Below are 23,219 nucleotides of genomic sequence, written 5' to 3'. Positions count from 1 at the left end.
CGGGAGGTGGCCCACCATTAGGCCAGTCTAGCGTAGGCAGAACCAGCAGGTCAGTCCCAGGGGCGCCAGTGGCCACACAGAACAACCACTCATATGATCCCTGGCAGGCAAAGGGGTTTATTGCTGGGATTTGCCAGAATTTGCCCGAAGCATGATGTGCAGGAAACAGCATTCATGGGCTCTCCCTGTCTCTCCACCCCACCCCCAGTCGCTCTTCTCACAGCTGGAGAAGCACATAAAACTCTTCTGGGTTTTGTGGGGCATCTCAAGCCTCGCAGGCCCCAAACAAGCTGCCCTGCTGAGCCTAAATTGCCATGTGGCATTGTGCCCACCATTTTGGGCTTTGAGAACAGTCAACCCATTGAACAGAAGTTATGGGAGGTTCATCACTAGAGGCTTTCAAGAAGAGACTGGACTGCCATCTGTCAGAAATGGTGTAGGGTCTCCTGCTTGGGTGGAGGGTTGGACTAGATGACCTGCAAGGTCCCTTACAACTCTGTTAATCTGTTAAATGGTATAAGGCCTCCTGCTTAGGCAGGGGGTTGGACTAGATGACCTGAGAGGTCCCTTCAACTCTGTTAATCTGTTACATGGCAGTGATGGCTAACTTTTGTCGCTGCATGCCAAACGTGTGTGTGCGTGTGCAGCCATAATGCAATGCATGTGCAACCCCCATGCGGCCCACACCCCCACGCATGTGCACATGACCCCGTGTGCGCCCCGCCCCTGTGCATACATGCACAACCCCATGACCCACGACCCCCCCCACGTATGCATGCACATCTTCCGCATGCACCCCACCCCCTGCGCATGCGTGGGAGAGATCCCAAAACCAAGTGGCTGGCGCAAGGCACATACACGGTGGAGCTGAGCTGGAGTGATGGCTCATGTGCCTGCAGAGAGGACTCTGCATGCCACTTGTGACACGCGTGCCATATGTTCGTCATCATGGGCATAAGGTTTCCTGCTTAAGCAGTGGGTTGGACAAGGCCCCTTCCAACTCTGCTAATCTGAATGAATTGGCTTATTTGGCCAATTCATTCCCCTTTGGGTGTCTTTCCTCCATTTGCTCTCTTGTTTGGAGGCCCCTTCCAGGGGCTGTTCCATTTGCCCATTCAGATTAAGAGAGTTGGAAGGGTTCTTGGAGGTCATCCAGTCCAACCCCCTGCTTGCTCAGGAGCCGTTATACCATTTAACAGATTGACAGAATTAGAAGGTACCTTGGAGGTCATCTAGTCCAGTGGTAGTCAACTGGTCCCTACCGCCCACTAGTGGGAGTTCCAGTTTTCATGGTGGGTGGTAGGGGTTTGTTGTAAGTCTGCTTTATAAATTTTATAAAGTAAAATTACTTCCCTACTTTATAAGGGAATGGTCCCTACCATTACTGTGGAACCGGTGGGCGGTTAGAAAATCTTACTACTAACAGAGATACAAAAGTGGGCGGTAGGAATAAAAAGGTTGACTACCCTTGATCTAGTCCAACCTCCTGCTGCGAAAGAAATCCGGCTTTGGCTCGAACCTCGCGCCTCCTTTTCCCTTGTATGGAAGCACAAGAGATCCGGACACGCGACGTGCACAATGGGGAGGGGGGCGGTGGGGGGGGCGCGGGAGAAACCGAGCCAGGTAGAAAGAGGGAAAAGAGGCCACCGGGCGATCGCAAAGAGCCGGGGCAGAAGCGCAAGCCGGCCTCCGGGGGTTTGCGGCCGAGCAGGGCGGGGCTTGGGGAGCGGCCGCGGCGGGAAAAGCTAAGGCGGCCATGGCGGCGGTGAGAGCGGCGGGGCGCTTGGGGGGGAGCGGGAGGCAAGCGGCCGGGGCTTCGAGAGGAACCTCCGAAAACGTCCCTTCCGCCTCCCCGAGAGGAGAAGGACGGGCGGCGTCAGATGTGTTCCCGAAGCCCCTTGCCGACGACCTCTTGCGGGTGACGGGGACGCGAGACGCGTGTCAGCCAGTCGTCGGGATGCCCTCTTACGCTGACGCTTCCTTCGCTTCACCAGGAGCAGCTGGAGATGGAGATGCGGATGCGCGACGGGCTCCGCAAACTGCTGGCCGCCAGCACCAGCCGGGACCAAGCCCTGCGCGCCGCCAAGGCGCTGGCCCTCTGCCACGGACGCCTGCGGGGCCTCCGCGCCCATCTCCGGCGGCCGAGCGAGGAGGAGGAGGAGGCGGCGGCGGCGGCGGCGGCGGCGGCGGCGGAGGGACGGTGAGCGAGAACCCACCGCGGCCGGCGGGTGGGGAAGGAGAGGGGGCGAAAGTCTTTGGGAAGCGCTTCCTGTGAGGCCGCTTTCCCCGCGGGCTGCGGACGACGCTGCCTGAAAGGCCAGTTCTGGAAGGGATCGATGGGGAGCTGCCGAGCATCCCCACTCCCACTTCCGGGGCCCCGGAGCTCTTCGACAGACGCCCTGAGGCAAGAGGGAAGCAGGGCAGCGGCAGTTTGGGTGCTTGGTGGAGCGGAAAATGACACACAGACACACACAGCTACACCACAATGCTTTTGCGCCCCGGTGTAGCAGAAAATCATGCACACACATGTGTGCGCGCACACTCATATACACACACCTTGATGGTCCTGGAAAGTTTCTGCTCTTCCAGTCAACTCACCCACCCACCCACCCCCCACACATCTCTTCATGGTCCTGGAAAGTTTCTACTCTTCCAGTCAAAAAAAAAAAACACACACACACACAATCATACAGGCTTACACCTTGATGCTCTTGGAAAATGTATGCTCTCCCAGTCAACACACACACACACACACACCTTCATGGTCCTGGAAAGTTTCTGCTCTCCCATTCATCTCCAGCCATCCCAGTCTGGATTACGCCAGATGGTCTGCCAGGCCCTGCCTTCCCCCCTCCTTGGCCTTTTCTCTGCTCCCCTTCCTGCCTTTGACAGAGGCTCCCTCCTCTTAAGCCACATGACCCTCTTGGGCTTTTATCCCAGCTCCCTTCCTAGGTGGACACTTTGTAACCCGGATAAAGCACAAAGTAGTGAAGCTTTTAAAAACAAAGAGATTGAAAGGAAGATTTGCGACAGGAGCAGCATTGGAGAGGCTGCAGATTATTCCTTGATTTAGGCCAGCCTCGTGGTTGTCCTTGTGGCAAGAGTAACTTTGTAGATTTCTCAACTGACCCTATCAAGACCCAATGCAGCAATCAGCCACAGTCAAGTAAGAGAGTGTGAGATAAAAGTAACAATGAGCAAGAGGCCCCTTGGCTACTCAATATTTGCAATCTGTCTCTTCCCATTTCCCTGTTACAAATGATGGGTTGGTGCCATCTGCTGGCCAAAGCTCATACTATCACAAGCCCTTAGTTTGAGGGTTGGATAGTGTCCTTCCCGTAGTTCTCCGTCTATTAGTCTGTAGAAATTCTGCCTCATCCAGGTCATGGTTGTCCCAAAGGTGTTGTTTTAGGAGGCAACTGGACTTTCCTGTTTTTTTTTGTTGAAGATGTTTCGCTTCTCATCCAGGAAGCTTCTTCAGCTCTGATAAGATAGTGGGGAATGGAAGGATTTATATTCCTTACAGACATCTGGTCATTTGCATCCTTTTAGAGGGTCCGTGAAGCACATGGAGGTTTATTTGTGTTCTCAGGATCACCTGAGTTTTAATGAATGCAAGAATGTAGGTGGCTTTAAATCCCTAAAAGGTTTAACTTTAAATTATTAGTGGTATCCATTTATTTGATTACTGATGGGGTTACCTTGGAAGAGAAGAGGAAATGATGAACTTTTTTTCTTTCTAATTAGTGTTTTTTTATTTCTTTTGTTAGAGGTTCAGATGTTGCAGCTAAAGATCGTGCAGCCTGTAGAGGGAAGGTTGGCATTTCAGGTATGTTTGTTTTCTGTTGTCTGCAACTGGAGAACACAATACAGGTAATCCCTGGGTTATGAGCGTTCCCTTAGCGAATGTTGGAAGTTACGTGATAAACGCCCCCTAGCATTTATAAATGGGCCCCGAAATAGCAATAGCAACAGCAGTTAGACTTATATACCGCTTCATAGGGCTTTCAGCCCTCTCTAAGCGGTTTACAGAGTCAGCATATTGCCCCCACAGTCTGGGTCCTCATTTTACCCACCTCGGAAGGATGGAAGGCTGAGTCAACCCTGAGTCGGTGAGATTTGAACCGCTGAACTGCAGCTAACAGTCAGCTGAAGTGGCTGCAGTATCGCACTCTAATCACTGCGCCACCTCGGCTCTTATTATGAATGTTGCAGCACCACAGCAGTTGTTTGCTCTTACGAATGACTGGAGAGGCTCTGCAACATTCACCCACCTCTATCACCCCTATCAACCGGTTCGGCAGCAAAAAATGCGGACCGGAAATGTGCGTAAATGGCTTGAAGAAGGCTTCAGTGATGAAAAGGAGGTATGGAAGGCTGTGTGCAGGTCTCTAGGCCTCTTTTATGGCCTCCAGAGCCCTTTTCAAGTGCTCACTTCTGGTCTGCATTTTTCACCACCAAACGGCTTGAAAAGGGCTCTGGAGGTGGGAAAGGGGGGCTGGAGGGCCACATGCAGGCTTCAGTGCCTCCTTTTCATCACCAAAGAACTTCTTCAAGCTGCTTGCAGATGAGAAAGGAGGAAGCAAGCAAAGATACAGCCTGGAGATCTTCACAAAATAAGCCACCACACGCAGAAGGATGGGGGAGGAAGGAATTGTGGGGATCCCAAGAGAGGGAAATGAGGTGTCTGTGGGTCAGGGGAGGCCTTGGGTGGTCTGAAGTAGGTCTTCCCCACCCCAAAATACCTCATGCGCACTTGATTCATTCCCATGAATCCTCGGGTTACGCATGAAATGGGCAGGCTCCATTCCATTCATAACTCGAGGACTGTAGCTGTAAACTATGCTGATCTGGCTGGTAGCTCACACTGATGCCTCTTCCCACTTAAATGCCAGATCCAGTTTCATCTCCTTGGCTCTGATGAGACTTGTCTTGGAGGGTAAATTCCTCCATTACCTTAACATTTAAAAGGTTTTTGCACCTATGCAAATTCTGCGAGTCTCCTGTAAAAAGTATAGTTTTACATTTTCAGTGCCAATTTGAGTAGAAAGGAAGCAAAAATTTTCTTCCAGTCTCAGTGTAGAGAGGGAATCACTTTGGTATAATGTCAGTGAGCTGAAAAACAAAAACAGAAGACTTGATTTCCAAATGCTACTTGCACCTAACCTCATAGCAATATCACTTACTTATATACCATTTTTCAACCCTTTCTAAGTGGTTTATAGAGTCAGCATCTTGTCCCCAGTAATCTGGGTCCTCATTTTACTGACTTCAGAAGGATGGTAAGGACTCCAGACAACCTGGAGTCGGTGAGATTTGAACTGCCAAATTGCAGGCAGGCAGCAGGCAGCAGAAGTAACCTGCAATACTGCATTCTAACCACTGCGCCACCACAGCTCATGGCAGTAAGCCATAGATCTCCAAACTTGGCAATTTGTGCCAAGATTTGTGGATTGCAACTCCCAGAATTCCCCAGCCAGCATTATTAACACTGAATTAACACTGAATGTCGAGAGAGAACATTTCTAGAAAAAGTAGAAAATAGAATCTATTCTGAATTTTTGGATTGTGTTAGGAGTGCAACGGACTTATTTTCTCTCTCTCTTTGTTTTAGATCTACGAATTCCGTTGATGTGGAAAAACTCCGATCATTTCAACAGCAAAGACAGTACGTATGTTTATTTTTGGGCGGTAATGCAACCTCTTTAGCTAAGCTGAAGCTTTTCATCAGTTCTGATTCAATGCAAAGCATCATCCAGCATTTATTCTCACAGTCAAGGTCTTTAAGTGTCAGTTTATAGCTGAGCTTGTGAATTGTAGCTGTCTGAAATCGGCTGATGAGAACCTTTTGCTTTTGAACATATGCTCTTCAGAAAAGCGTGTAGTGCCAGAAGTAAGTCCTTCCATGTGTTTGGCTGAACTCTCAGAGACAGAAAATATACTTGGCAGATAAAACCACTGAAAGTTTGTCTGCTGTTAGTGCAGTAGCTGGAAGAGATGCTGGCTAGGCCTCTGAGATTAGCCATGGTCTGTTTTTGCAACCTTCCCCTCCCCACGAATGGATTTATAGCAAAAACAACAGCACTTAGACTTCTATACCACTTCACAGCCCTCTCTAAGCGGCTTAGAGAGTCATCATATTGTCCCAACAATCTGGGCTCTCATTTTATGATCTTGGGAAGGATGGAAAGCTGTGTCAACCTTGAGTCTGTTGAGATTTGAACTGTCAAATTGCAGTCAGCCGATAGTCAGCAGAAGTAACCTGCAGTACTGCACTCTAACCACTGCGCCACTGTGGGGCTTAACTTTGTGTTTCTGTAAGTTCAGAGATGCTCACACAGCCAAATACTCCCAATTCCCCATTCTGCATTCATAATGTTGGTGCAGTTTCTCTCTCTGTGTTTTAATTCATCGCTTGTGACAAAGTTGATTTCAAGAGTTTGAACTTCCAGACATAATGTATGGCCAGAACCCCCGATGAATTTCTGAGCTATTTAAAGTTCATTTGTAAAGTTGAGAGATTTGCTAAGTTGTATAAACATTAAGGACATCGAACCAGTTACTGGTTACATTGTTTCTTCTTTGCACACTTTTATTTTATTACTGCACTTCATTCCCTGTACAATGTGTGACTTCCTTAAGATTGAAGCAGGGTGGATAAAAATCGATGATGCTTTTTTTAAAAAAAATTAAATTGGATTTTTGAAATTTAAATCAGATGTTTTTAAAATCAAATTTATTTTTAAAAAATGCTTTTGCAGTAGAAGTCTATTTAAAGATAGTTGTCTATTTAAGATGCATTAATAATTTAGTTTATTCAGCATGAAATGGAGCTTAGTTATGTAGCATGAGGCTGTATATTCTGCAATATTGGGACTGTTGGTTAGTCAACAGCGGGTCAGAGGAGGAGCCACTGCGGGACAGAGATGACAGTTTAAATCGAGTTATTTAAATCAAGCCTTTTTACTAGTAATTTAAATTGTGATTTAAATCGACTTGATTTAAATAAAATCCACCCTGGATTGAAGCAGTCAGTAAATCCCATAAATAAGTAGTTACATACTGTACAGCAGAAGTCTTCAAATTTGGCAACTTTAAGACTTGTGGACTCCAACTCCCAGAATTCTCCAGCCAGCTATGCTGCTGTACAGTGTGTGACACAACACATTATTTTGTGGTGTTCTGCCTTTTTTCCCCCTTGCAGGAACTGAACGCTACTCGGTTTTTTGCTTATTCAAAATGGGAGCTCAGGTGTATGATTCAGACCTGCTCATTGTGGATAAGGCAGACACGGACATCTGTTTAGAAAATACAACGATATTGTGAGTATTCCTGTACCAGTAAGGGCACCCAAAATCTTGAATGAATTCCACTGCTTTAAAATTTTAGAATATGTAAGCTCCGTGTGAGGCCATCTCCGCCTGAACCTGAAAACTGCAGTAGCTGTGATGCCCCTGGGAATAGAGTGACTGATCCGTTCCTGGTGGCTGAGGAATCCACCAATGGGTCTTTAGCCCTCAAAAACCAAAACTGGACTGCAGCAATGTGCACAGGGGGTGGTTTTTCAGGGAGAAAAGAGACTTTTCTTAGTCACTTTTGTCAGAGTTTGCAGCAGCAATCACATCCAGAAAGCACACACAGGGAACTGATTCAGCAGGATTCATTAACTTCTCTTTATATATAATATCACACACAAAGTAAATATACAATACCAAAAGCAGGTTTTCCAACGTGGTAGAGAGAAGAGATAGGGATGCAGTGGCTAAGACGCTGAGCTTATCGACCAGAAAGGTCGGCAGTTCAGTGGTTCGAATCCCTAGCGCCACGTAACAGAGTGAGCTCCTGTTACTTGTCCCAGCTTCTGCCAACCTAGCAGTTCAAAAGCACATAAAAATGCAAGTAGAAAAATAAGAACCACCTTTGGTGGGAAGGTAACAGCATTCCGTGCGCCTTCGGCATTTAGTCATGCTGGCCACATGACCACGGAGATGTCTTCAGACAGCGCTGGCTCTTTGGCTTTGAAACAGAGTTGAGCACTGCCCCCTAGAGTCGGGAACGACTAGCACATGTGTGCGAGGGGAACCTTTATCTTAGAGAGAAGAGTTGTAAGTAGGTACAAACACAGGCAGAAGAGAGAACAGTTTCAGTTCAGAGCCACAGACTAGTCTAGCTTTTGTACAGAAGTTAAGCTAAGCTAAGCCACGCCCAGGCTCTTGCTGTCTCCTTGTTGCTCACAGCAAATACTGTTTCAGTTTCCAAACAGCCCTCATTGGCTGACCCAGTTGCCATGCCTCTTCATTGGCTGACCTTGTTGCCCTGTCTTGTCCAGTCATGAACTCTCAATACACTGATAACTTTCTAGCAAATTTAGGGACTGTCGCTTTGCTTGAGTCTCCTGATTTCTACACACGCTGCTCTGTGCCTTTAATATTTTATGTGTGGATTTTATGGGGCTGCTTCAATTTTTGCTGGGAGCATTTCCAATTGGCTGAAGAGCAGCCAAGGTAAAAAGCAACAACAAAAACAGAAGTAGTAGCTTTTTTAAAGAAATTAGGATCATCCTTCTGAAACCTGCCCCCTGTTCTGTCTAGCGAGGGAGCTGGGCCAGACTTCCAGCTGAAGGTAGAGGTGTACAGTTGCTGCTGCGGGGAAGACCCCTTGACCCTTACCAACACCCCCAGGAAGCTGGTGAAGAAATTGAAGACTTCCCTGGGAAAAAGCGCCGGGAAGAAATTCAGCTCTGCTTTGGACCAAAAGGACCTTGAGACACTCCTACTCACTGAAACAGCCACACAGTGAGTGAGCTCAGATGGAGGGGGAGGGGCGTTTCAGATGGGGTGGGTGCAGGGGTGAAATGCTACTGGTTTGGGTGAAATGGTAGTAAAAAATACTAAAAAAGTTTTTTTTTAAAGTTCAGACGATCACATATTGCACAGCCAAAAAGGGGGAATGGGGTCCGTTTTTGCTCTCAGCAGGCTTCCCTGAGACTTGCTAGGCCAAAAATGGGAGGGTGGGAAGTGCGGAGAAAGAAAGAAAGAAAAGAAAGAGAGAGACAGAGAGAAAGAAAGAAGGAGAAAGAAAGAAAAAGAAAGGGAGGGAGGGAGGGAAAAAGGAGAGGAAGGAAGGACTACAAACCTAGCACTAGACGCAGCTTCAGAGGATAATCCAGGACTGGAAGGGAGCTTGAGGTCATCTAGTCCAATCCTGCTCCAGCAGGATGTTGTTAAAATGAGTTTCTGTCTTTTGATCCTCTAGTTACATGACTACATAGTTACCTGACCCTACCAAGCCATGCCTACCAAGCCACGCCCACAGAACCGGTAGTAAAAAAAATTAAATTTCACCACTGGGTGGGTGGGGTCTCAGGGTGGTTTCTGTCTATGGAGCCGTTCAGCTCCAAAAATCTAATTTCTGTCTCTCCTGAAGTGGGGGAAGCGGTTCAGCGGTCACCAACCGGTGGTCCACAAGAAAATTTTGGTGGTCCGTTGAAAAATTATTTGCATTTTCTTATATTGCACTAAATACTATTTATCTTTCTTTTAAAAAATAATATTGGTGGTCCAAGGGATTTAAAATTATGAATGTAGTGGTCCCTGAGGTCTGAAAAGTTGGCGACCCCTTGCCTCTTGTGCCGGCAACACGTCCCTGGGTGGGAGCCCCCCCCTCACAAGCAGGAGACATAGCGGGCAGGAAGTCCAGGGGGGAATCGGGGGGGGGGCAGAGGTGGTGAGTGTGTCCGGAGCAGTTAATGCAGAAAAGCAAACTGCTTCATTATCGTATCTGCTTCATTCATTTTGGGGGGCTAACTTCTCCCAGGAGAGTCTCTATTTACGGCTTGGTCCATTCCATTGGCATTGCCACTCTTCTCCACAACGTGGGCAGGGAACTCATGCAGTGTGGTGAGGGACCACAACGTACAAGTAAAAAAATAAAAAAAAAATAGGTTGATGTAGGACACTTTGAATTTATGGGCTGAAAAAGCCATTCTTCATCCTTATATATTACATGGTTCTGGGGCCTGTGGACAGAAAAGCAGAATTTTAAGAAATCCCTCGGTGTCCTCACAAGAGAAACCCTTTATCGCCTTTGAAGCCGCAAAGAGCCCCTAAACTCACGGGCAGATAAGCCAACACACAGACAGACAGACAGACAGACAGACAGACAGACAGACAGACAAATAGCCAGGAGACCCTTGATACAGTCTCTGTTTGTGCCATGCAAATTCCAGATAAAAACTCAGCTACTGGATTATTTTGATATACCGTATTTCTCAGAGTATAAGACTCACCTTTCCTCCCCCCCCCCCCAAAGAGGGTGAAAATCTGGATGCGTCTTATACATTGAATACAGCATTTTTGGCCTCCCAAAACCCGTCCCCCTTCAAATGGGCCATTTTTGCTCGGTTTTGCCCCCTCCCCCAGCCTCCAGGAGCACTCTACAAGCCTCCCAAAGCCTCTGCATGCCCCCCCCCTTTGGCAAAAAACAAGGCGTGCAGAGGGTTTGGGAGGCATGCAGAGTGCAAAACTTTAAAAAAAATTACCTCTTCAAAATCGTGGTGCGTCTTATACTCCAGTTTGTCTTATAGTCTTATAAAATATGGTAAGTGATTGTTTGGCTTTCAGTGAGAATGCCTGAGCAGCGCTAATATATCAGGAACGAAGGAAGCCGTTGATTGAGGGAAACTGGCCCTTGATTCGACTCTTAACTCAGCCACAAAGCAAAAGAGGGATTTGGGAGGGGGAAGGTGGCCGAGGCCAAGGGACAGGTGGGTCATTTGCACAAGCCTTGTGAGCTCCTCATGTGTTCTGGACGCTCCAAGCACTACCATTGCCATCACCATCGCCTCCCGCCTGTTCTTCCCCACCAATTCTCCCCTGGTTTTTTGGAGAGGTACAAATACCCTGTTCCCCCAAATATATGACCTACCCCCAAAGTAAGCCCTAGCTTGATTTTCATATGTGCACCCAATATAAGCCCTACCCCAAGAATAAGCCCTAATTAAGATCCCGCCCACTCCAGGGTGCATGGGTAAAAGTTAAGCTAGGGTGGGGCTAGGGGGGTGGAGCTGCTCTACAACTTACTTTTGGACAGTTGCAGCCAGGCCGCACACACCCCAACACCTGGCTTGCCAGCCCATTTCTTCTGCAGCCTACAAAGCCTTTGGATCGATCCAAAGCTCTGTTATTGGCTGCAGAGACTTTTAGGAAAGCCTTGCCTGAAGGCATTTGACAGCAAAAAGGAGACCAGGGGCGATGCACGCAAGTGGGGTGAGTCAGTGGATGACACCCCCCCGGTGCCTTTTTTTGGTGGCAAAAAATATATAAGACAGTGTCTTTTATGGGGGAAACATGGATAGCAAAACACCAAATGTAGAGAGAGCGCTATTGGATCCATCTGTGTGTGTGTTTCCTCTCTCTGAACCAGTGGTGTGAAATACAGCTTGCTGGCCTCTGCCTCTCTGAGCTTGGAGAACGCCAAGGACGGCTTCAACGCCCACAGCCTTACACTCCTGGGAAACGGTAAGTTACGTTGCACATGTTGAATCCCTCCAAATCCAAGATGGATTCAGCCTGATTGGTTCAGGCAAACTGGTAGCAGAAATTTAGAGTAGTTTCGGAGAACCGGCAAATAAATTTTGAGTAGTTCGGAGAACCGAGTGGGAAGGCCATTTGACCCCGCACTCCCACCCCCGTCGTTTCCTGCCCTATATTTCTCTGGTTTTTTTAGCTCAGCTGATTCACGCGGCAGAGCAGATTGCTGCGCCTCAGCTGAGCTAAAAAAAAACAGCTCAGCTCACCAGCGCTGACACTGAGGGCGGTCCTTGAGTGCTGCGCGCAAAGCGCTTTCTCATAGAACCAGTAGGAAAAGGTTTGGAATCTCACCACGGCCCAAATCCTTCCAAGACGGCTTCAGAGAAGCGTTGGTTTTTGAGCTGTGCCTTGTGTCCCCCCCAATCCATTCAGGTGGAATTGTGTTCCTGTCTGAGTTCAGGAAACCTTTCTCCCTGGACATCTGTATGGAATGAGAGAAGAAAATCATAATTCAAATAATATTTTTTATAGAGCAACTGTCATCTCTGTCCCGCAGTGGCTCCTCCCCTGACCCACTGTTGACTCACCAACCATCCCATTCACTTTAATGGGACAGCCTGTGATGTGGCAGGGACACAACAAGGTGAGGGACGTGGCAGGCAGCAGGTGAGGGATGCCCACTAACAGGTGCTGCCATGATAGATCTGAAATGACTGAAGTTCTTTAATATTATATTTATAAGCTGCTTAGGTGGTTTCACTATCATTTTTACTGCTTGCCCTTCCTCCTCACACGTAGAGCCTGGTGGTACAGATGCATTTCTCTTCAAACAATCGTACAGTTTGCAGTCTACATAGATTTGCAAAATGAGGGGATGAAAGAATATTCCTGAACTGTGTTTTACTATTTATCTCATGGTTACTGTGAAATTGTGTGAATGCATCAGTGCAGTGCATGTTATCTTAGCTTGCAGAGCTTGGATTCATTGAATGAGTTTACCAAAAATGTAAATATTGCAGAATATATAGCCTCATGCTACATAACTAAGCTCCATTTCATACTGAATAAGCTAAATTAATTAATGTATTTTAAATACAAAACTGGGACACGGTGGCTCAGTGGCTAAGATGCTGAGCTTGTCGATCAGAAAGGTTGGCAGTTCAGTGGTTCGAATCCCTAGCGCCACGTAACGGACTGAGCTCCCATTACTTGTCCCAGCTTCTGCCAACCTAGCAGTTTGAAAGCACATAAAAAATGAAAGTAGAAAAATAGGAACCACCTTTAACGAGAAGGTAACAGCATTCCGTGCGCCTTCGGCATTTATTCATGCCGGCCACATGACCACGGAGATGTCTTCAGACAGCGCTGGCTCTTCGGCTTAGAAACGGAGTTGAGCACCGCCCCCTAGATTCAGAAACGACTAGCACGCAAGTGTGGGGGAATCTTTACCTTAAATAGAAAACTTTTTTTTTACTCCAAAAGCATTTTATTAAAATAAATTTGATAAAAATTAAAAAAAAATCTGATTTAAATTAAACTTTTTTATTTTTTTTTAAATATCATTGATTTTTATTCACCCCTCTGCCTTCTGTAGCTGGGGATTTGGGTGGCATGTTGCTGATATAAGAGCTTTGGCTTCCCGAAGGCCAGGAGCGGCCAGGCCCATGGAAGGGAGAGGGGGAATCTCCTGGGGAAGGAGCAGACCTGGCACCAGCCTCATTCTCTGTCGCTTTTCTTCCGGTCTAAAGATCTCACCATGGAGTGAATTCATAAATTAGGACGTGGCTCTTTGCTCCGCGCCTGTTTGGTTATTGTTCATTGTGAATTTGGCCAAGGACATTGGGGCCTAAGAGTCTGGTTTGTCCTGGGTTGTCTTTGCAGAGGATTCTCCTTCTTGGCTTCCGCTCTATGGCACCATCTGTTGCCGCCTGGTTGCTCAGCCGGACTGCATGACCCATGATGCCATGACTGGATTTCTTAATGAACAGGTAAAAATGCCCGATGGACCTTTTGTTTGGACAGCAGCCTTTGGAATGCCTCTTCAATCTTGAGGATGACTTGGCAGTCCTTTTACCATCTTCAACTGGATCCTGCAGGGCAGTCCCTCTCCTCCCAGGGCACTGATAACCCAGGCTTTCCCTTGGATGCCAAGAGTAGGGTGGTGTGGCCGCCAGTGGCCTGCGGAGCTGGTGTCAGTTCGGACAGTGAGGAGATTTCGGAGGAACCTGGCCCAGTCCTGGAGTCTGGGGAAGGCTCTGATGAGGGTTCTGCTTCGGAGGCAGAGAGGGGGCCAGAGCTGTCTGACAGTTATCAGCTGCCTTTGGAGTCAGATATCAGTGAGGCAGAAGAACAGCTTGAGCCTGTTCCCAGTGTGCGCATGAGCAGAGCTGCTGGGAGAAAGGATCAGTTACAGAACAAGGGTCGACTCAGGAGTAAAGCCATGGGTGGACGGGGAATGGCCCTTCCCATAGGGAACAAAGAAGAGCGAAAGGGGAGGGGAGTTTGCAGGAGGCAATGAGTTCGATTCATTAAGGTGAAGATCTGTTCCTGACTTCTTGCCAAGTATCGTCTGCTACAGAATGGCGTTTGGAAGATATCGGTCTGGCAGCTCTCCAAGCCTGATAAAGATCTGTAGTTGTGAAATCTCATGAAAGATTGTTGACTTTGCTAGAGAGGAATTCAGTTTAAACTAAATAAAAGGGGTTTTAGGGAGAAATGTCCATCTGAGTTCAGTTCCAAGTGGAGAGAAAGACACTGGAAACAATGGTGGCTGTTTGGAAATATGGTTTTAATGGTGGAGGGGATCATGTGGTTTGAGGTCCTGGAGGAAAAAGTGAAGATATGCTGAGAGTCCCTGGGTTTTATGCCCTCTCTGGCCTTTTGAATTTTTGCTTGTATTCTGATTGGTTTTCAGACTCCCATGGGGCCATGCAGGGGGCAACTCTGTAAGCTGTCCTGAGTCCCAAGCTTGGTTGAGCCTTGCTGGGTGATGATGTAATAAAAGGGCTTTAGGCAACTCTTACTATGGCTTTGCTTGAAGGAGGTAGATATTTGTTATGTAGAATGGACTGGCTCAGGCCTTAATGGCCCTTTGACAAAGGTGGGGGAAGCAGAGTTTCTCCCTCCCTTTTAGGGGGAAATATTTGGCCCTTTTAATATTTCCTAAAATATTTCATTTTCCTAGGAGAGGGGTGGGGGCTAACTTCCTACATCCCGATAAGGGCTTGTACTTTGCCTGAGAGTGAAATAATCTTTGGAGGGCGATCTGTGACTGATGACATTTATTACAGCCATCGGGAGGTGTCCCGGGGGAATCCTGGAGGCGGCGATACTGTGTGCTGAGAGGGGGCCAGTTGCTCTGTTTCTCTGCCCCCGAAGAAAGAGAGGCCGACGCGGAGCCTGCCTTGTTGGTTCCCATCAACCGGGTAAAGCCAAGCATTGCTTAACCATTTTAAGATTAAATGGTCGGGGTCTTGTTCCACTTTTATTCATCTTTCATTGGTTAAATGTATGTATGTATAAAGGGTGGCATTGCCCTGGGTGAGAAATGCGGACTTAAAAAGCAGGGGCACCTTTTCACAATGGACTGGAGCTGGATATCCGGTAGGCCAAAGAGCTTCCCGAATTCGGGCAGTGTTGTGGCCCGCCAGCAGCCAGTGGATCTAGCAGCAGATTCGGACAGTGAGGAGGTTGGGGAGGAACCTGGGCCAGTCCTGGAGTCTGGGGAAGGCTCTGATGCAGCCCTGTGTCTGAGGCAGAGATGGGGCCAGGGCCATATGCCAATTATCAGCTGCCTTCAGAGTCAGACATCAGTGGGGCAGAAGAACAGCTGGAGACTGTTCCCAGTGTGCGCATGCACAGTTGCCAGATGAAGGGAACAGGTAAGGAACAAGGGCCGACTCAGGAGTAAAGACACAGGAGCACTGTTCCCTCTAAGGTGTGCGCGTGCGCGGCCGCGCACGTTGCAAGAAAATCCCGCGCAGCAGTTTTTATCTGCCGCGCAGAGATTTCTTAAGGAAACGTGTGGAAGCCCTTTGCAGGCGGCTGCAACTGAATCCGGCAGTGCTGTTGCCTGTTGGAGGAGGAGGAGGCGAACCAGCCTGCCACCACCGCCCACCGCCAGCCCCGCTGCTCTTCCCGCCCCCTTCTCAGCCCCACAGTCCAGCGGTCGCAGCAGAAACTGCTCTGGGTTTCCGCTGCCGCTCCCCGCATTTTCTGGACAGGGTCTCGCAGGAAGGAATCCCCTCTCCAAGGGATCCCCGTCCAGAAAATGCGGGGAGCGGCAGCGGAGACCCGGGGCTGCTTCTGCTGCGACCGCTGGACTGTGGGGCTGGGAAGAGTGGCGGGGCTGGCGGTGGCTGGCTGGTTCGCCTCCTCCTCCTCCAACAGCACTGCCGGATTTCCGCCCAACGCTGCGGGGGCGCCAGCGGGAGCTTCGGCGGCTTCACCTCAGCCGCAGCGCTGGGCAGCAAATGTGTTGGTGCTGTTGGAGGAGGAGGAGGAGGTGGCAGCAATAGCACCTGAGGACAGGACAAGAAGCAATGGAAACTTGTCAGGAGACTCAAGATGGAAATAAGGAGAAATCTGACAGTAAGAACAATTAAAATCAATGGAATCTTAATTCATTTGCTGCAGGTTTTCAAAAGACTGGACGGCCATTTGTCTCAGATGATATAAAGACTCCTGCCTTGGACAAGGGGCTGGACTAGAAGACCTCCAGTATCCCTTCTGATTCTATGATTTTAAAAACCACAAGCTTTTTACAGCTCGCTTGCAACTTTACCAAATTTAATTCAGCCATTTCCTTTTGTTATTAAATGGGTATTGCTAGTTCAATGCACATGCGCTCCACTTTTAAGATGCTGAAAAAATCCCCATGACCTGCAACAAAATTCATTCTTCCACTCTTATCTTGCCCTAACTTCTGATAGGTTCCTGAAATATAGATCTACAAAATTTAGTGAAAATATTTCTATCTATTTTAATACAGACTCGTAAAACAGATTGGGACAAATGAAATTAGTGCTCTGGGATAATAGCAGGTTTACTCTATTTGGATTTTCAGATAAAAGGTATCTTTTGTGCTAAGTTCTAACAATGTAGTTCTCTAATGTAACTATGAAACAGTCCAAATATATAATTCCCCTCAGGGAGGAATTCTGGGAGTTGAAGTCCACAAGTCTTAAAGCTGTCACGTTTGAAAACTCCTGGGGTTTTTTTCCCTAAAGGGTTAGGGGTGCAAGGGTCTTGTAACAACAGCTTTAAGACTTGCATGCTTCAAATGCCAGACTGTCTGAGCCAACATTTTGGTTGCTAAGCAGGAGCGTTGTTAAGTGATACTGATATTATATAACACTTTTAATTAAGCGGGTACCTTGAATAAACATAACTTTGAGTTTCAAATAATACTGATTTTGTTGTTGTCTTAGGTGACATCTGTGAAAAAAATTCAGGTGCTCAGGCATGAAAATGTGCCGCTCAAACACTATACTTTTCCGCTCACACTGAAAAAAAATTAGAGGGAACATTGCACAGGAGGATGACCCCTCCCAAAGGGAATAAAGAGGAGGGAAAGGGGAGGGGAGTTTGCAGGAGACAATTAGTTCAATTCATTAGGGTGAAGATCTGTTCCTGACTTCTTGCCAAGTAATTGCTGCTACAGAGTGGCGTTTGGAAGATATCATCCTGGCAGCTCTCCAAGCCTGATCAAGGTCTGTAGTTGTGAAATTTCAGTTGTGACTTTGCTGAAGAGGAATTCACTTTAAACTGAAAAAAAAGAGGCTTTATCAGGATGAGGCGTTGGCTTCGTGCTTTTGGGAAGCCTCGGTCAGAACAGGCATTTGGTTGAAACTTATTTTCCCAGCTTAGGGAATTTAGTATAAAAGTGCCTCTTCTCCCCCTCCCTGTCCCCCTCCCTCTCTCTCTCTCCCTCCTCCCCATCTCTGGCTTTGGAACCCATATAGACATTTATGACCAACCAACTTAAAGACTTGGGGAGCACTTTGCTGCTTGCTTAAATCTATTCTGCTACAGAAGCTGCTTTCAAGTAAGATCCTTAATAGGCAGTTCCTTGGAGGTTTTCCCTCTGCTGCAGATGCACTGCAGCCTCGAAAGGAGGAGTCTATTACTGCTGAGGTCAGCATCTTCCATCCCTTTAATAATCAAAGGAAGAATAAAGTGGTTTTAATCAGAGAACAGCTTTTGTTTCGTGAAAGCATTTGTGGCACGAGACATGGCACAGATGCTAAATGAACTGTTGGAAGAAATGTCCTTCTGGCTTCAGTTACAAGTGGGGAAAAAGACACTGGAAAGATGGCTTTAATGGTGGACAGGATTACATGCCTTGAAGATGTTGGGTGAAGTAAAAAAAGGGAAGAGATACTGAGAGTCCCTGAGTTTTATGCCCTCTCTTGGCTTTTGAATTTGAGCTTGTATTCTGATTGGTTGTCAGACTCCCATGGGGCCATGCAGGGGTAACTCTGTAGGCTGTCCTGAGTCCCAGGCTTGGTTAACTCTTGCTGGGTGATAAGGTAATGAAAGGGCTTTGGGATTCCTATTATGGCTCTGCCTTAAGAAGGTAGATCTTTGTTATGTAGAATGGCCCATTGACAAAGGTGGGAGGGGGATGAGTTCCTGGTGAGAACGCCGTGGGAATGCCCACCGTTCTAAGCTATTGAATGCAAAACTTTTTGGCTTAATTTTCTACTGGTCTCTATGGTTACCTGCATTAACCGGAGGCCAGATTTATGGATGCATGATGTAATCGTCTATTTTTAGAATGAAAGGTTTAAAATGAACAAATGCATCAGACAAGCTGCAAACAGCTTGGTGGATTTCAAACAACTGTAGAGCCTCTTTTAAAAAAAAAATCTGTGAAAATATTCTGCGTGTTTTGATGGATGGTCAGTTCTTGGGGCATTTATTTATTTATTTTTCCATCAGGGCAATAAGATGTAAAAAAAATAAAGCTGCACATTGAAGGGTTGCTGGGGTGGATGGACACGCAAGAGAAGAGCAGAAAGTGTGGTGTGTGTGTGTGTGTGTGTGTTTCAGCTGAAACCAGGTTAAAGGAGATCACACAATGTGCGCAAGGCAACATTTTTGGTTTTTTGTGTAACATTTAGGAAACTCACATTCGTCCTGTGGATAAAGGAGCTGGGGAAAAGGCCAACCTTTTCTCCATCATCAACCCTGAGCCTGGCGAGGCCACAGCTCGGACTTTCCAAGCAGAAAACCGCCAAGATCTTTGCAAGTGGATGGAAGCTTTCTCGCAGCACTTTTTTGATTTCAGTAAGTGGCTCGTCTTTCTTTGTCCGGGTTGGAGGAAAGTGTGCAAACTTAGATTAACAAAGTTGGAAGAGACCTTGTAGCTCATCTAGACCAATCCCCCACCAAAGCAGGAGACCCTCCACCATTTTTGACAGGTGACAGTCCAGTCTCTTCTTGAAAGCTTCCAGTGATGAAGCTCCCAGAACTTCGGAAGGCAGCTTCTATTCCATGGGTTGATTGCTCTCACTGTCAGAAAGTTCCTCCTTATTTCTAGGCTGAATCTCTCTCCTTGTTCAGTTTCCATCCATTATTCCGTGTCTGACTTTGGATGCTTTGGAAAATAGCTTGACCCCCTCCTCTCTGTGGCAGTCCCTAAAATATTGCAACACTGCTATCCTGTCTCCCCTGGTCCTTCTCTTCACTAGACTAGCCATGCCCAGTTCCTGTATGTTTTAGTCTCCAGTCCCTTAATCATTCTGGTTGTAATGGCTCATCTCCTCACTTGAGAAAGTAAAGACTCTTGAAATGGATTATTTCAAAAGGAACCTTTAATCAGTCAGGATGGAAACCATTAGAGGCAAAGCAGCATATGAAACCCTTTAGGCAATGCAAGTGGGATTAAGCTGATAATGAACCCTCCCCTTTGTCCGAATGCAGATTCTGACCAATACACAAGTGTGAAGATGCTTCCTTAACTCTCCTGCCCTGGGTGTCAATAATACACACGTTCCCATGGCTATCTCTAGTTAGACATTAAAGTAAGTTATCCCACATGGCTATCATAAACATCCTTCCAGAAATGCTGGGACCTTCAGTTTTCCGGTGACAGGAAACCAGTTGTAAAGTTGTAAAACTCAGTAGTTATAAATACAGCTAGTGATTTAACTCCGAGGCCCCCCTCCTCCCAATTGAATGGCAGTATCACTTGTAGGGATTGACACTGGTTGCTCTTCTCTGCACTCTTAGAGTCTCAACATCTTTTTTATAGAGTGGTAACCAAAACTGGATGCAGTATTCTAACACCCTGGTTGCCCTTGCACAACAGCCTCAACATTTGCAAACCCCCCTCCCTTTGTAGCCACAATGGAATCTGACAAAACTGGCAGAACCTGGCTTTATGCAGGACCCCTCAGAGGGAGGGCCCAAAAGCCAAATAACAATAGCACTTAAAACCGAGCTTGTCGATCAGAAAGGTTGGCAGTTTGGCGTTTCGAATCCCTAGCACTGTGTAACGGAGTGAGCTCCCGTTACTTGTCCCAGCTTCTGCCAACCTAGCAGTTCGAAAGCACGTAAAAATGCAAGTAGAAAAATAGGAACCACCTTTGGTGGGAAGGTAACAGCGTTCTGTGCGCCTTTGGCGTTTAGTCATGACCATGGAGGCATCTCGGAAAGAGGTAGTAGTAGTAGTAGTAGTAGTAGTAGTAGTAGTAGTAGTAGTAGTAGTAATAGTAGTAGTAGTAATAATATTTGTTTTAACTCAGCCTTTTTCTTGATTGCCCTCCAGGTCAGTGGAAGCACTGCTGTGAAGAGTTCATGAGGATGGAGACACGGTCCCCTCAAAAGCCACCCCTGTTCTTGGCCAAAGAAGCCACTTCGGTTTACCAAGAGCTGAGTAAGTTGGAGCCAGTGAGCAACCTTAGGGCCCCAGGAGCAGGGGTGAAATCCAGCAGGTTCTGACAGGTTCTGGAGAACCAGTAGGGGAAATTTTGAGTAGTTTGGAGAACCGGCAAATGCCACCTCTGACTGGCCCCGCCCCCATCTATTCTCTGCCTCCTGAGTCCCAGCTGATCGGGAGAGAATGCAATGTGCTCTACATGGGGCTGCCCTTGAAGAGCATTCGGCGACTTCAGCTAGTCCAGAATGCGGCCGCGCGAGCAATTGTGGGTGCACCTCGCTTCACCCACGTTACACCTATCCTCCGCGAGCTGCACTGGCTGCCTGTCGATCTCCGGGTGCGCTTCAAGGTGCTACTTATCACCTATAAAGCCCTTCATGGTAGTGGGCCTGGGTATTTGAGAGACCGCCTACTGCCAATTACCTCCACTAGACCGATACGATCGCATCGATTAGGCCTCCTCCGAATTCCATCTACTAGCCAGTGCAAACTGGTAACTACCCGGAGGAGAGCCTTCTCGGTGGCTGCTCCGACCCTTTGGAACGAACTCCCCGTGGAGATTCGGACCCTCACCACCCTCCAATCCTTCCACGCCGCTTTGAAGATCTGGCTGTCCTGGCTGGCCTGGGGTTAAGATTCCAATCCCACCCGAATTGTGTGACTGTTGTGCTCTCTTTTAATATGTTGTATTGTTTCCATATTGGAATACTGTTTGTCTTTCCCCGCCTCCCTTTTTGAATTGTGAGCCGCCCTGAGTCCCCCCAGGGAAAAGGGCGGCATACAAATAAAGGAAATGAAAAAATGAGAGAATGTGGATTTTGCAGTATCCTCCCCCTGCCATGCCCACCAACCCATACCATGCCCACAAAGCAATGCCCACAGAACTGGTAGTAAAAAAAATGGATTTCACCACTGACCCAGAGCAAGATCAGCCCAGCCTTAGGAGCCTCCCCACTACTGTCCATATGGGATTTGCAGGGGCTGAAGGACAAGCAGGTAGACCTCTTTCCCTTTGGGGGATCTCTAGCGAGTTGAGCAACTCAGAGTCCATTGGATAAAGAGATCTTTGTGGCTGGCTGATCCCTATTTTTGACAAGCCAGGTGTTTTTGATTTTTCTGAATGCCCGGTTTTCCTTTCATTGCTGCCTGTGCTCAACAGATGATCCAGAGCTGACAGACCATACTATTGTAGGATTGAAAGGGGCTTGGAGATCACCTAGTCCACCTCAACAGTGCATTATTTTCAGGGGAAGCCAAAAACCAAAAGGCATAGACGGCAGTATTACATTGTCAAGTTCTTGGGAGAATCTTCCCCTTCAAACTCAGCTGATCCAGAACTATTACTTGCAAATATTTGTTTTAGATCGGGAGGGTCAAACTCAATTTCATTGACCTCGGAGGGGGGGGGGAGCTGGGGAGACGTGTGTGTGTGTGTGGCCAGCTCAACATCATTTGTGTTGGGGATGCCTGTGGTGGCCCGAGCACTGTGCCACCAAGAACTGGATCCCGAGGACTGTTTTAGGCTGCAACGGCCTCCTGCAATCCTCTGCCAGTGTAAATGGAGGTCCGGAGGATCTCGCATGCGGCCCTCCCGAGTTCTGTTTTCATTGGCAGAGGCACCGTGGGCCGGTCCTTTGCTGTTTCCAGGGTGGCCCTGCAGGCCAGATCTAACCACTCTGTGGGCCAGATCTGGCCCCCCCCCCCGGGCCTTGAGTTTAACATCCCTTTTTTAGATTAATACAAATAATAGAAGAGCGATGTGACTTGCATCTCAGCATTATTAGGAAGTGCTCATTTTTCTTTCTCAAGGAATTTCGGCTGTTCTATTTCTTTTAAGGCTTGGTAAACAAAGAAAGGGTCATGTCTGTGGGATGAAGTTCTCATCTGTGGGGCTGGTGGTGTGGCCCAGCTCCACTTTTGTGACCCTTCTCTTGTGTTGTCTTAATGTGCCAGGCATTGATTCACCAGTGAAGCCTTTAGTTGCGACAGCTCAGCATGAGGAGGAAGAGGAGGAAAGCAGAGTGGCCTTGTTCGTTGGCTTGGATGAGGCGGACATGTCCGGTGGTTCTTCTCTGAAGCAGAGTGAGAGCATCCCCCAAGGAAGCCGCGACTCCGAGGGGACAAGCAAAGGAAGGGAGCCGCCTTCCAGGCCCTGATCTGGCTCTCCACAGCCCTGTGCCCAGAGGGAGGCCTCCAAACCACAGCTTCTGGCATGCTGGCACAGCTCCTGTGCCTTCCTCCCTCCCTCCCCCCTCTTTCCCTCCCGATTATCTCCCCCCTCACTTTCCATTCCCCCTCTGCCCCTCTCTCTCTTTCCTCCCTCTCCTTCCCTCCCCCTCTCCCCCTCTCCCTCCCTCTCTCCCTTCCTCCCTCTCTTTCCCTCCCCACTCTCTCCTTTTCTTTCTCCCTCCTTCCCTCTCTCTCCCCCACCATCCCTCCCTCTCTTCCTCTCTCCCTCCCCCTCCCTCCCTCCCTTTTTAGTGAAGATACAAATTAGCTGCATACTTCAGCCCCAGAATTACCTCAAGAGCTCAAGTGATTCTCCTCTCCAAAATCTTTTTTTTAATAAAACTTTTTATAACAAGGCCATATTAAACTCTTGCCTTTTGCCCAGCCAGCCTCTCCCCCCCTCTCCCCCCACCCGAAGCCCTTGGCTTAATGGAGAAGAGTCTTCATTTCTTTCTATAAGGCCTCCCTCGGCATTACCTGGAGCAGGAAGTGTCTGCGGGCCTGGCCAGTTGCCACTCTTCCCAGGGTCAGGTGGCAGGGAGACGGGCTCTGAGCCCCCAGACTGATGGCTTTGC

At 48.0% G+C, this 23,219-nt stretch overlaps 1 protein-coding gene across 1 annotated transcript; it reads left to right on the top strand.

The window, feature by feature from the left end:
* Positions 1 to 1,668: 1,668 nt before the first annotated feature.
* Positions 1,669 to 22,704, top strand: RTKN2 (rhotekin 2). The gene is made up of 12 exons (XM_032231489.1): positions 1,669 to 1,765; positions 1,995 to 2,200; positions 3,771 to 3,829; positions 5,615 to 5,668; positions 7,205 to 7,322; positions 8,592 to 8,795; positions 11,425 to 11,519; positions 13,413 to 13,519; positions 14,822 to 14,956; positions 18,656 to 18,821; positions 20,305 to 20,412; positions 22,369 to 22,704. The coding sequence occupies exons 1-12, from the start codon at positions 1,757 to 1,759 to the stop codon at positions 22,569 to 22,571; spliced, it is 1,464 nt and encodes a 487-aa protein (XP_032087380.1). The 5' UTR covers positions 1,669 to 1,756; the 3' UTR covers positions 22,572 to 22,704.
* The last annotated feature ends 515 nt before the right edge of the window (positions 22,705 to 23,219 follow it).

The sequence above is a fragment of the Thamnophis elegans genome, chromosome 15, assembly GCF_009769535.1.
Source record: "Thamnophis elegans isolate rThaEle1 chromosome 15, rThaEle1.pri, whole genome shotgun sequence".
Lineage (NCBI taxonomy): Eukaryota > Metazoa > Chordata > Lepidosauria > Squamata > Colubridae > Thamnophis > Thamnophis elegans.
This window is presented reverse-complemented; position numbering and strand designations above follow the sequence as displayed.

Coding starts and splice junctions, on each gene's coding strand:
- RTKN2 (XM_032231489.1), top strand. Junction 3,830..5,614: donor AGGGAAGGTTGGCATTTCAG/GTATGTTTGTTT, acceptor TCTTTGTTTTAG/ATCTACGAATTCCGTTGATG. Junction 14,957..18,655: donor TGTTGGTTCCCATCAACCGG/GTAAAGCCAAGC, acceptor TGTAACATTTAG/GAAACTCACATTCGTCCTGT.